The sequence below is a fragment of the Theropithecus gelada genome, chromosome 17, assembly GCF_003255815.1.
Source record: "Theropithecus gelada isolate Dixy chromosome 17, Tgel_1.0, whole genome shotgun sequence".
NCBI lineage: Eukaryota > Metazoa > Chordata > Mammalia > Primates > Cercopithecidae > Theropithecus > Theropithecus gelada.
In genome coordinates, this window is record NC_037685.1 from 80,492,137 (window position 1) to 80,506,385 (window position 14,249).

At 42.9% G+C, this 14,249-nt stretch overlaps 1 protein-coding gene across 8 annotated transcripts in view; it reads right to left on the minus strand.

Moving 5' to 3' along the window:
* Nucleotides 1-14,249, minus strand: part of RCBTB1 (RCC1 and BTB domain containing protein 1) — a 53,728-nt gene that overhangs the window by 18,524 nt on the left and 20,955 nt on the right. For 7 of the 8 annotated variants that reach the window (XM_025364438.1, XM_025364439.1, XM_025364442.1 and 4 more), the window contains 5 exons: nucleotides 10,600-10,766; nucleotides 6,583-6,741; nucleotides 3,194-3,301; nucleotides 2,656-2,798; nucleotides 847-1,037 (listed from right to left, as the gene is read on the minus strand). In XM_025364438.1, the coding sequence (XP_025220223.1) occupies nucleotides 847-1,037; nucleotides 2,656-2,798; nucleotides 3,194-3,301; nucleotides 6,583-6,741; nucleotides 10,600-10,766 (768 nt within the window). Of the gene's footprint in view, nucleotides 1-846; nucleotides 1,038-2,655; nucleotides 2,799-3,193; nucleotides 3,302-6,582; nucleotides 6,742-10,183; nucleotides 10,214-10,599; nucleotides 10,767-14,249 lie in introns of all 8 variants that reach the window. The other variant, XM_025364446.1, reaches the window with a different exon arrangement.

The following is a 14,249-nucleotide window of genomic DNA, read 5'->3' on the forward strand; positions in this document are numbered from 1 at the left end:
GGAATATTATTCAGTCATAAAAGGGAATGAAATATGGAGACATATGACAACATCAATGGGCCTCAAAAATATTAAGTAAAAGAAGCCAGACACATGGGTCACACATTGTATGCTTCCACTTCTATGAACTATCCAGAGTCGGTAAACCCATAGAAACAAAAAGCAAACTGGTGGTTGCTACGGGCTGGGGGAGGGGAGAATGGAGTGTGACAAATTAACATATAAGGGCTTTCTTTTGGGGTGATGAAAACATTTTAGAATTTGACATAAAAGGTGGATGCAGGCCAGGTGTGGTGGCAGGTGGATCACCTGAGGTCAGGAGTTCGAGAACAATCTGGCTAACATGGTGAAACCCCACCTCTACTAAAAATACAAAATTTAGCTGGGTGTGGTGGCAGGTGCCTGTAGTCTTAGCTACTTGGGAGGCTGAGGCAGAAGAATCACTTGAACTTGGGAGGTGGAGGTTGCAGTGATCTGAGACTGTGCCACTGCACTCCAGCCTGGGCGACAGAACGAGACTCTGCCTCAAAAAAAAAAAGGTGGATGTACAACATTATGAATGTTCTGAATGCAACTAAACTGCACCCTTCACAATGGTTAATTGCATGCTATGCAAATTTGATATCAATTGAAATAAAAGCACTTATGAGAGAAAATTTAAAGTTCATGGTAATACTTTATAATATATGAATACATTTGATTATGCATATCTAATTTGAGGGAAGCTATGAAAGCTAATAGAGAATAAAACATTCTAAGAGATCCCAAAACCAGCAAAGACACAGGAAAACTGGTCACTTGGTAGTACCATTCTTCCTGGGTGGAGGTGGCCTTGCACTTTCTTACCCACAGACAGGAGGCGCCACGAGACAGCGGGAGTGGCAAAGCAGGCAAACACGTCGTCGGTGCAGGAGAAGTGGGTGAGGTGCGGGAGGATCACAGACTGACCCCGGCACTGGCCCCACATGTACACGTGCCCACCCTGAGTCTTGGCTGCAGACGTGTGGGCAGAGTGACAGGCTGCAATCTCTACCACCCTGAAAAGTTTTAAGAAAAATGCATGTCACTTCATGAACACAGAAGCCCACAGCAGACCACACGAGGCAATTTAAAAGTTCATGCTTGCAACACCTCAGAAAACAACAGTCCAGGTTCCAGATACACTAGCTGCCAAGTCACACAAACAAAAGCAATAGATCAGGGCAAGAGCACTGTTCTCCTTTCCCAAATGGCCACTTCTCGTCCTCAGCTCACTGTGAGTTAGGATAGATCACACCAAGGAAAACTTGGAAAACAGACTAGCAAATCCAAGCAAATGAGGAAAGTGGACACTGACAAAATGCCCTAATACATGTGATGGCTTCAATGCCATTTTTTTTGTTTTTTTGTTTTTTTGTTTTTTTGAGACAGGATCTCACTCCGTCACCCAGGCTGGAGTGCAGTGGCATGACCATGGCCCATTGCAGCCTCAACCTCCCAGGCTCAAGCAATCCTCCCACCTCAGCCTCCCAGATCACAGCTGCACCACCACACCCGGCTAATTTTTGTATTTTTTATAGAGACAGCGTCTCGCTATGTTGCCAGCGCTGGTCACCAACTCCTGGGCTCAAGTGATCCTCTGCCTACGCCTCCCAAAGTGCTGAGATTACAGGTGTGCGCCATCATGCCTGGCCCATTTCTTTATAAATGTAACTTTTTCTCTTATCTCCTACCAGAGCTCAGACACTCATTGGGCTGATAAGCACTGGCTGAGGGGTCACGGACTCTGAATGTTCCAATCCAAAAGGAAAACAAGCCCAACTTATTACATTTCTTAGTAGTATGCTTCTTGGGTTAGGTCCCCTAATCAGAAGTCAGCATCCAGGACATAGAAGGTAAGACCTTACAATTAGGCTGAACAACATCAAGCATCTATTCCAGTAACACACATTACATCAAAGCAATATTTAAACAGATAATGTCCTTTCAAGAGCAGATTTCTTTAAAAGTTGTTTTACTTGGCTCAGAGTAAAAGTTTATATTACACCGTAAACATCAACATGGCCATAGACCCTACTTGTCTTCCATACTAAAAGGGCAACAGCAAGACTGCAGTAATTATACCAAGATGCATTCACACCTATCAATCACAGGTGGTTATTTTGGAGAGCTACATAAGAATCATATCAATCTCATGTTCATTCTGGCTGCTACTCAAAACACTTTTGCATAGGCCAGGCGCAGTGGGGCTCATGCCTATAATCCCAGCACTTTGGGAGGCCGAGGTGGGTAGATCACTTGAGGCCAGGAATTCAAGACCAGCCTGGCCAACATGGCGAAACCCTGTCTCTACTAAAAAATACAAAAATTAGCTGGGCATGGTGGTACACACCTGTAATCCCAGCTACTCAGGAGGCTAAGGCAAGAGAATCACTTGAACCCAGGAGGTGGAGGTTGCAGTGAGCCGAGATCATGCCACTGCACTCCAGCCTGGGTGACAGAGACCCAAAAAGGGAAGGGAAGGGGGAAGGGGGAAAGGGGAAGTTTACCTCTTTTGTCCAAAATGAGAATGTTAATAAACAGAAGAATCACAAAGCCAAACACCACAGTTCTGCCACACACAGCCCCAAGGCCACATCGCACCCACAGTCCCAAGACATGGCACAGCCAAGTTACCTTTCTTTCTCCACCATGATGTGTGCTGGGCTTAGCAGGTTATTTTTATTGCCAGTTCCCAGCTGCCCATATGTGTTAGCTCCCCAGGCATAGAGCAAGCCCTCATCTGTTAGTGCTAGAGTATGTGCGTAGCCGCAGACAATCTGCAAGTAAATTGAAATGGTTACCATTAGCAGGAAAACAGGAAGGGCAGGGAGAACATCTACTTAAAGGCTACAGCCAGCTTCTGCAGAATGCCCATTCATCATCAGGGATGGACTGACATTTGCTGGAACATTAAAAAAGCATTAGAAAAGCCTAAACCTTAGGCTACTGAATTTTTCCATTGTTTCTTTTCACTTGTTGAGGCTGTTTTGCTAACACCATAGTCTTGCTTCTCCTCGTGGGAAGTTAGGGAAGATACAATATTAAAGGTGGAAGATGAAGGCACAGAGTATTGCCAGAAAAGACTGACTAAAGAGTAAACCTCCAATATTTCTCCAAGTTAGAGCAGGGAAGGTAGACAGGAAGCCACTAACTGAGAGGGCACCGCACGTACCTGGTTCACACACACGCTGTGCAAAGCTGCCACCCTCACAGGGGTCAGCTGGTTCCCATTGTTTCCCAAGCCCAGCTGACCGTTGCCATTGTAACCCCAGCCATATACCTTAGAGAGGACAGAAGGGAGAGAATGAGTTTTTTAAACTGCTGGTAAGAAGGAAGAGACAAAAAACCAGTGCATCTAAACAAATCAGATACTTCCAACACCTATATTCTACTCTGTGCTCCTGCAACTGATCTCCAAACAGAAGCTGTTTTGGAGAAGGGGATGACAGAATTGGGCTCAGTTTCTACTCCATGACTTACTAGTTACATAGTCTGGGGCAAGTGACTCTTTCCTGTTTAATACATGAGGAAGTTGAGCCTCACTAACAATTATTAAACACCTACTGTATGTCAGAACACTCTGAAAGGTACCAGTTTTTGGTTGCAGTTTAACAGGCGAAATAGATACATGCAAATTTTTTGCTGATGAGTAGCAATAGATATAATCTATTTGCTACAATAGATATAATCAAGGCACTTCAGAACAGCAAGGAGGAAGGCTTTAGCTCCAGGAAGAAAGATTAAGGAAGACTTTTCAAAAAGTGGAGATTGGAGCAGAGCTGAAGGATGAAGGGGAGCAGAGCTGAAGGATGGGGAGAGCAAAAACATTCCAGGCAGAAGGCATTGACTGTGTTAGAAGCTAGTTTAGAAGATAAGTAGGTGGGCCTGGCTGGACACATCTGCGGTAGTAGTAGTAGAAAGACTAGAAGAAGGCCGGGTGCAGTGGCTCATGCCTGTAATCCCAGCACTTTGGGAGGTCAAGGTGGGCAGGTCACAAGGTCAGGAGATCGAGACCATCCTGGCCAACATGGTGAAACCCCGTCTCTACTAAAAATACAAAAATTAGCTGGGCGTAGTGGCACGTGCCTGTAAACCCAGCTACTCGGGAGGCTGAGGCAGGAGAATCGCTTAAACTCGGGAGGCGGAGGTTACAGTGAGCCAAGATCATGCCACTATACTCCAGCCTTCCATCCTGGCAATAACAACAACAAAAAAAGACAGGAAGGAAAAGCAAAAGCTCAGAGGGAAAGTGACAAAAAACATACCAGGGAAAGTACATCTATAAATTTCTCATTGAAATATTAATTTTTTTGCATTTTTGAAAGATAATGCTGGCCACAGTATGAAAGATGATAGAGCGTATAAGGCTAGAGGCAGGAAGAACCTTTAGGAGGTCATTTCTTCTCTCGTTACCAAACAGGTGAGCTCTGATGAGGCTCTAAACTAAGGAGTGAGAGCGGGATCAAGAGAGGGAAAGAGGAAAGAGGATTAAAAACAGAGGACTTCCCAGAACGCAACGGTCCCTTGGATACAGAGAGTGAGAGGAGGCCCATCTCCTGAAAGTAACAGAGCTAGGCATAGGTTTGACAGGAGTGTTAAAGGTTCCAAATAGTCATAGGAAAAAGTACTGACCAGGAACAAACGAAGGCCTTGCTCAAATTACAAACCCAAGATTTGTGGTGGTATCGAGACCCACAGCAATGCAGGGTGGCAGACATAGACTGGGGCTTTTCAGCGTAACACGATGGAGGGGAAAGGGGGAATGGACTTTAGGGGCCTGGGGAGAGATGGTTAAAGGCACTTTCACCCAGTGCCAGAAGTGTAACAGACATGAACTTTCTGGAGAGAAATTTGGCAATGGCTATCAATAGTTTAAACAGCATACTTCTTGACCCAGAAATTCTTTGGGAATTTATTCTATAGAAATACTTGTATAAGTGTACAAAGATACACACACAGAGAGTAACACAGAAAAATCACCACAACTCTGTCTATAACAGCAAAAAATTAGAAAACTGACAAGTTCATCAGTAGAGCTCTGGATGTGGGTCATTCATGGAAGCCAAACTCAGCAGCCATAATACTGGAAAGCCGCATAAATGGTCTGACCATAGACACAGTTAAACAAAGGATGCTACACAGGGGAGCGGGAAGCAGGCTGAAGAATAGCAGAGAAAAGCCGTGGTAGGTATAATCATCCCATTTTTTTAAAACAAGATAATTGTACTCACCCACATATAACTGTTTAAGGGAAAAATCCAAAAAGATAAGTATGAAACTATTGACAAGATTAGGAAAAGGTATTCACCTTTTATTTTATCTCTTTCACTTCTCTTCCTTTACTCTGTTAAAATAGCCATATAATAATAACCTAAAAATTAAACTTATTTTTAAAAATAAGAGAATACTGGAATGGAGGATATTCAATGGCCATACCAAGGAATTCTGAAGTCAACTTCATGATACTTCATTAAGTATCATGAGATTGAGTTTTAAAAAAATAAGTTAACATAAGTTAAGGTCTATGCATAAACTCTAAAGGACCCTAGCAGAGGGGTCCCTAATCCCCAGGCCATGAGCCACAGACCAGTACCAGTCCGTGCCCTGTTAGGAACTGGGCCACACAGCAGGTGGTGAGTGGTGGGCAAGAGAGTATTACTGCCTGAGCTCCACCTCCTGTCAGATCAATGGCAGCATTAGATTCTCACAGCAGCATGAACCCCACTGTGAACTGCACAACAAGGCATCTAGGCTGCGCACTCCATATGAGAATCTAACTAATGCTTGATGATCTGAGGTGGAACGGTTTCATCCCAAAACCGTGCCCCCAACACCGCCATCCATGGAAAAATTGTCTTCCATGAAACCAGTCCCTGGTGCCAAAAAGGTTGGGGACCACTGCCCTAGCACACCAATGCATGATGCCAAAACATGTGTGGCCAGGGTCATATCTTTGTATAATTTTCATACACTAAAATATGCATAGGGTAGTAAATGGTCTATTTAAGTGGAAGCTGCAACCAGAGATCAACTTCATAGAAATAGCCATCAGCTCAAAAGTGACCACAGTAGGGGTAACTAAAGGGAGAGTTGTTAAAAGTAGCTAACAACAGTCAGGACCCCACAAAAAATCTGCTTTTGCAAGTTGCCTCCTCCTGTGAACATTCAAGATATAGGTAGGTACTTCCACAAGGACTTCATCAGCTAATTTTAAAATGTACAGTTGACTTTTTTTCATTGGAAGAGAAAGGTAGGATTAAATTCTTTAATCTATTACATTAAATACCACGAACAAATACCTATAGGCATTAGGCTCTTTGGGTCTTGCAAAAAATACAATTTAGACAGATAGAATCTTTACTTTCAGGTAAATCTTGGAATTTAGAAAAGTCATACTGAGCAGCAACCTCCAGCTCCTCAGTCAGTAATCAGTTAACTTTCAGTGGAGCTACCAAAACAAAGCACTCTTCCTTCTTCCATCTGATACAGTCACCTTGTGAAGAAACTGACATGTAATTGAAAAACAAGGTAGAAAGGGAAACAGGAGTGGAGACACCTCACCTCACCATTGTCCAGAACAGCCATGGATGAAGTCTGACCACAGGCAATGCCAACTACCCTCTTAATATGTAAACAGTTTGTAACTTTTCGAGGAGTTGGTTGATTTGCCGTAGAACCTGATCCCACTTGGCCACAGTTGTTATAACCCCAAGCAAATACCTACAAGAGAAAGGAAAAGGAAAGAACAGTCAGGGTGAAAATTCCACCCCAACACAAATAATCATAAAAATTAAAATCAACCTACTTAATGAGTACTTAAGATGTGCTAAATGGTTCTATATGCTTTACACACATTAACCTATTTAACCTGCCTAGTAATCCTGCAAAGTGACCCTAGAGTAGGTAGTACCCACTTTATACATCTCCATTTTATACATGGAAACTGAAACACAAGAGAGGTAAAGTGACTTGCTTGCGGTACCAAAGCTGGTAAGCAGCGCTAAGAGAATTTAACCCCAAGCAGTCTAGCTGTGCTCTTAACTACCATGCTACATTCCCTCTATAATTTGTGTGTGTGTGTATACACACACATATACATAGACACATACTAATGTGGCATCAATAGGAAATGCGGTATATGCCACATAAGTATCAGTAATGTAAAAATTTTGCTCAACTCTTTGGGCACAAATATTCATTGTTTTCCATGGAAACCATTCTTTTTGTTTTGTTTTGTTTTGTTTTGTTTGAGAGGGAATCTCACTCCGTCGCCCAGACTGGAGTGAAGTGGCGCGATCTCCGCTCACTGTAAGCTCTGCCTCCTGGGTTCAGACCATTCTCCTGCCTCAGCCTCCTGAGTAGCTGGGACCACAGGCACCCACCACCATGCCCAGCTAATTTTTTGTATTTTCAGTAGAGACGGGTTTCGCCGTGTTAACCAGGATGGTCTCGGTCTTCTGACCTCGTGATCTGCCCACCTAGGCCTCCCAAAGTGCTGGGATTACAGGTGTGAGCCACCGCACCCGGCCCCATGGAAACCATTCTAAACAAGACTATAAACAGAGAGATGAATTAGGGAGGGAGGTGTTGGCAGTAGAGAAAATAATTTCCTCCAACATTAGTAAAATGTCTAAGACCCCACTCCCCACCCTGCTTCACATGGCCGCAGGAGGTGGTCCACATATATACTGAGTGTGGCTTCCACGATTCTTTCTTGTCTGATGCTGGCCAAGGCAACATCAGTAGATCCCTCTGGTGAATATGTGTTACAGGTTCATCTCACAGGTACCAAACAAATAACCTGCAACACCTCCTCAAAGTAGATTCGCATAAATATCCAGTTTAATTATGCAAATACTAATATTCAGTATAATTATTCAAAGTACCATATGCTTAAGATTAAAATAAAGCAGGAATCCAGCCTGCACAAATTAGCAAGTTTGAGCTAATGTCAGCAATCATTCTTCTGGCACTTCTCAAATAAAGCACGTTCCCTTGCAGTGCTGCTGCCTCTTGTTTAAACATTGGGGCTGTAGTTCTACTAACCAAGAAATGGACTAGGAAACAGTGGCTCTAGGGCATGAGATCTGTGTGCTATGCCTGGCTCCAGCACATCCCAGTCATGAAATCTTGGTCTCCCTGAGCTTTTGGGTTTGTTCACCTATAACTTGTCCTACTTAATAAAATCTCTGTAAATATCACTGAGGAACTTCAAAGAGAGGAACGGTATGATCTAACTTGTGTTTCAGAAACCAAAGGGGACAGCAAAGCAAAACTGGACAAGTGGATCAACTTAAAAGTTACAGAATAGAAGGGACTATGGCAGTAGTCTAGGCAGGAAATGACAAGACTTGACGAAAAGCAATGGAAATGGAGAGGAACAAAACGGTATAAAAGATTAGGAGACAGAATCAATAGGATGAATGACCTTTAAGATAACCACAAACTTGGGGGCTAAACAAGTGTTACAGCACCTACTACAAGGATGGTAAAGTTATTTTTTCCAAACTCATTACATACACTGAAAAATAAAATAGACCTTAAGGATGGGGTCACTAAAAAAAAAAAGTACAGAACACTGCCACACATCTGAGCTATAGTCTCAGCAAAGAGCATGGGACTCAGCTGCCTTAAGAATGAACTCTAGGTTGGGTGCAGTCGCTCACACCTATAATCCCAGCATTTTGGGAGGCCAAGACAGGAGGATCACTTGAGCCCAAGAGTTCAAGACCAGCCTGGGCAACATGGCCAGATTTTTGTCTCTACAAAAAAAAAAAAAAAAAAATTTTTAAAGAATAAATTCTACTGCCATCAAAAGTGTAATCTTGATCACACAATACACGTTATGCTAGAGAGAGAGAGCATTCCCACAAGGTTTTTAGCTACATGTGCAGGGCTACAATATTCACACCACATCAAGTACAAATATGGTCATTAAAATCAGAGGACTTTCATAATAGCCAAAAGTGGAAACAACCCAAACATCCATGAACAATTGAATAGAAAAACAAAATGTGGTTTACAGCAGGTCCTTGAAAAACGTCATTTCATTCAACATCATTTTGCTATAACACTAATGAGAAAAAATGTCAATTCTCAGCCAGGGCCACTGTCTGTGGAGTCTGCATGTCCCATGTCTGTGTGGGTTTTCTCTGGGTACTCTGATTTCCTCCCAAACCCCAAAGCTGTGCAGACTAGGTTGTGTCTAAGCTGTGTACACGTCTCAATGGTTCCAGTGAGAGTGAGTGTGGAGGTATACATGAGTGCACCCTGTGTCCTGTCCAGGGCTACTTCCCACCTGGTGTCCTGCGCCGCCAGAAGAGGCTGTGGCCACACGCAACCCTGAACTGGAACAAATGGGTTGGAAAATGAATGAATGAATACAAATTATTAGAAAATAAAAAATCACAAAGTAGGCTGGTCATGGTGGCTCATGCCTGTATTCCCAGCACTTTGGGAGGCCAAGGCGGGAGGATCACCTGAGGTCAGGAGTTCGAGACCAGGCTGGCCAACATGGTGAAACCCCGTCTCTACTAAAAATACAAAAAAATTAGCCAGGTGTCTATAATCCCAGCACTCGGGAGGCTGAGGCAGGAGAATCACTTGTACCCAGGAGGCGGAGGTTGCAGTGAGCCGAGATTGTACCACTGCACTCCAGCCTGGGCAAGAAGGGCAAAACTCTGAGTCAAAAAAAAAAAAAAATTCACAAAGTAGACAATAACCATACAAATGCATTGAAATAAACAACGCAGTCAAAAACCCTCAGTGAGCTGCCACATTTGTGATTGTTTGCTTTTGAACTCGGTGGTGGTAGGAGGTGCTCCTTGTAATATCTGCTTTGCAAACATTTACTCCTTGACTTAACCCACCACCACTATGATCGCCCCCACTCAGTGATTCACCAGAAATTGGGTAAATCTCTTACTCGCTTTTATTAATCTTTGTTAAATATATGTATAGTTTGCATTTATTTCAATGTTTAATGTAAGAGGTGGTTTGGGTCGTCAGAAGTTTGGCGATGTCTTTGTGACCAGAAACATACCATAGGAACTTAACTCTTGTTTTTATCAATTAGTCAATGGTAAAACTGGTTTCATTACATGTCTTTTTGCTTAAAGTTGTAGTTTCCAAGAATCTATCAATACATTATGTGGGCACTTACTATATGTATCCAATGGAATACTATTCAGCCCTGAAAAGGAATGAAGAGAATCCTATCATATGGTACAAAGTGGATGAACCTTGAGGATATTATGCTAAGTGAGATAAACCAGTCACAAAAGGACAAACATTGTAAAATTCCACTTACATGAGGTACCTAGAGTAATCAAACTCAAAGAGACAGAGTAGAAAGTTGTTGCCAGGGACTAGGGGAGGACATAATGGGAGTGAATGTTTACCAGGTACGGCGCTGCAGTTTTGCAGGATGAAACAGTTCTGTGGACGGTTGTACGACAAGGTGAACGTATTTAACACCACTGAACTATACACTAAAACTGGTGAAGCTGGTAAATTTTGTTATGTGTATTTTACTACCATTAAAAAAAAAAGAATAAAGAATAAAAGCAGCATACTTACCTCTCCATCAGCTGCCAGAGCCATTGAATGATGTGAGCCACAAGCCACTTCCACCACTTGCTTGATCAAGAGATTGGTACAGACCTGGATGGGAGCAATGCCTTGGTTGGTCGTCCCGTTCCCAAGCTGGCTATATCCATTGTGGCCCCATGCATAAACCACTCCATCTGTACACACAAAGTACACAAAGAATCAGCTCCAAAAAGAAATAGGAACCCTGTACTTTCTTCCCCAGAACTTCGTACAGCTCATTCTCCAGCCTTCATTTCTCTTCCACTGCCCCCTCCTCTCTATTAAGTAACCACGGACGGAGTAAGGGAGAGAGAGATAGGTGACAGAACGGGATAGACAGATGCAAAATCTTTAAAGAAAAAAACTTGGTAATAACATAGAAAGAAGATCCGCTTTGTGGCCAAAAGTCAAAGTTTACATATACAAAAATTAGGCTTTCTAAAAACTTTGATTCATCTCAATAGCTTTTGTGACAGATACCAAGCAAAAGGCAGATGATAAGAAAGCTTGATGTTAATGTTTACCATTGCTTAACCAAATACCACGTCACGGGGAACCCATAGAGGGTGTGTGGCTACTCGCTCACCAAGTACAGGGGAAAGAGACAGACTGTTTACAAGGGAAACAAAAGTCCCAGAGCTCTTTCAAGCAGACTATTTTATTTTAGGGGCAAGAAATCTGGCTGATTTTTTTTTTTTTTTTTTTTTTTTACATAAAGCAATCTTTTTTTATGCTCATTTATTCTGTGTCAGGAATTTGGACAGGGGACAATGAAGATGACTTGTCTTTGCTTCACAGTGTGTGTGATCTCAGGAAGATTCAAAGGCTGGGGATGCCTTGAGGGCTGGGGACTAGCAACACCTGGAGGCACTCACACTGCTGTGACTATCTCTGGAAAGCATAATCAGCTTATTCTAAAGGATTCCACTCAGGAACAGCCAAATGGAGGAGACGCACAGGGCAAGGTATGTGGGGCTGAGGGGTGCATGGAGCGCCCATGCCCTCCCTGGCATGCCACCCCCTTCCGACACCTTGATGTGGTCACCAACCTGGAAGCTCCTCTGTCTAAATTGTTTTATAATGACTTTATCTTTTCTGAGATTCTGACGAAGACAACTTTTCCTGTGTTATCTCTTGAAGTACCATCGTTTCAGGCATTTCTTTGCACAGCACCCCTGAGAGCCAAGGGCAGGTCTCCTAGAGTTATGCATTCTCCTCTCATCCTTCCCATGGTAATAAAACATCCCGACCTATAAAGGACAATCTGCCCGACAACACCACTCAAGGGCGACAGCAGAAATCCAAGTATTGCAGTTAGTCACTGCTGGTCACTCACAGCAGTCCCCAGGCAACTGGGGAAAGAGACTTCTACTTATCTACTCTAGAACGAAGGCAGCCCACCCAAACTCAGAGTCCTCTTTCAGGTGACATGTGGCTCACAAGAGGCATTCCCTCCTACAGAAATTATGACAGAAACCATAAATGGGAAATTTCATCCTGAGAAAGATGAGGCTTAAGACTGAAAGAAAGAGTACAAAACACAAAAACTATGATCCATTATATTGTGTTAAAGTTACAGCAGGTGAAAGAAATGTCCAAACTAATGAGTGTTTTAATTCCTGAAAACAGAAAAATAGAGAAAAATAGACTTAAATAGAGAAATACATACCTTGTTCTTGGATGGAAAAATTCAGTATCATAAAGATTCCAGTTTTTCCTACATAAACTTATAAAGTTTAAATAGCAATAAAAGCTTAAAATTACTTTCTGGAGTTAGACAAATTGATTAGAAAGTTTAATGGGAAGAATAAACAAACAAGAATAAATAGGAAAACCCTACAAAAAAAGCCAGAAGGTAGCTAAGTCTACCAGTTATTAAAACCTATAACAAGTTTCTATGAGCCTGGGCGAGCCTGTAATCCCAGCACTTTGGGAGGCTGAGGCAGGTGTACTGCTTGAGGTCAGGAGTTCAAGACTAGACTGGCCAACATAGAGAAACCCCATCTCTACTAAAAAAAAAAATACAAAAATCAGCCAGGCATGGTGGCGTGCACTTGTAATCCCAGCTACTCAGGAGGCTGAGGCACAAGAATTGTTTGAAACCAGGAGGTGGAGGCTGCAGTGAGCTGAGATTGCGCCTTGCACTCCAGCCTGGGCAAAAAGAGCAAGACTCTATCTCAAAAAACAAAACAAACAAAAAAAGGTTAATTTAAAAATAACCTGTAATTCTAAATAATCTCAAAGAGAAGATGCTGAATCCATGAAACAATAGCAACAAGTTCGAGATCAAGAAAGAACACTTGGAAATAAAACAATGTTAAAAATTTGACATAAGGGTTGTAAGATAAAGTTGAAATTTCCCAGAACACAGATGGGAGGGAACATTTTTTTAAAATGAGGAAGATCAGGTCAGTCATGGTGGTTCACACCTGTAATCCTGGCACTTTTGGAAGCTGAGGTGGGAGGATTGCTTGAGCCCAGGAGGTTACAGGTATGAGCCACCTGCTCACGCAGTGAGGCTACAGTGAGCCAAGATTGCACCACCGCACTCTAGCCTGGACAGAGAGACCCTGCCTCAAAAACAAAAAAAAAGTAGGACGATCACTCCAGAATCTCTAACTTCTTTCTAAGAAAAATTCCATAAAGGAGAAAACAAAGAAGAAAATTTTTCTTTTTTTGAGATGGGGGTCTCACTCTGTCCCTCACTCTGTCACAAAGGCTGGAGTGCAGTGGCGCAATCACAGCTCACTGCAACCTCAAACTCCTGGGCTCAGCCTCCTGAGTAGCTGGGACTACAGGTGTGTGCCACCATCCCCAGCTTTTTTTTTTTTTTTTTTTTTTTAAGAAACATAGCCTCGCTATGTTGACCAGGCTGGTCTTCAACTCCTGGCCTGGAGCAAACATCCTGCCTCGGCTTCCCAAAGGGCTGGGATTATAGGCACGAGCCACTACACACAGCCAACAAGGGAAATTATTCATGAAATATTACAAGAAAAATTTCTAGAAATAAAGAAATTTCCAGAAATGACCAATACATTAAAAACTATACCAGAGTACAGAATCATGATTATGTCATAATACTTAAAAAAAAAAAAAAAAAAAAACCTTAAAGCTTCCAAAGAGGTAAAAACAGTCACATACAAAATAGCAAAAGTTGCGGAGTGTAGTGGCTCACACCTGTAATCCCAACACTTTGGGAGGCCGAGCCACAAGGATCACTTGAGCCCAGGAGTTTAAGACCAGCCTAGGCAACACAGTGAGACCTCGTCTCTACAAAAAAATTACAAAATGAGGTGGGAGGATTGCTTGAGCCCAGGAGGTCGAGGTTGCAATGAGCCATAATCACTCCACTGCACTTCTGCCTGGGTGACAGAGAGAGACCCTGCCTCAAAAAAAAAAAAAAAAAAAATGCCGACTCGGTGGCTCATGCCTGTAACCCCAGCACTTTGGGAGGCTGAGGTGGGTGGATCACCTGAGGCCGGGAGTTCCAGACCAGCCTCGTCAACATGGAGAAACCTCATGTCTACTAAAAATACAAAAAACAGCCAGGCATGGTGGCACATGCCTCTAATTGTACTCAGGAGGCTGAGGCATAAGAATTGCTTGAACCCAGGAGGCTGATATTGCAGTGAGCCGAG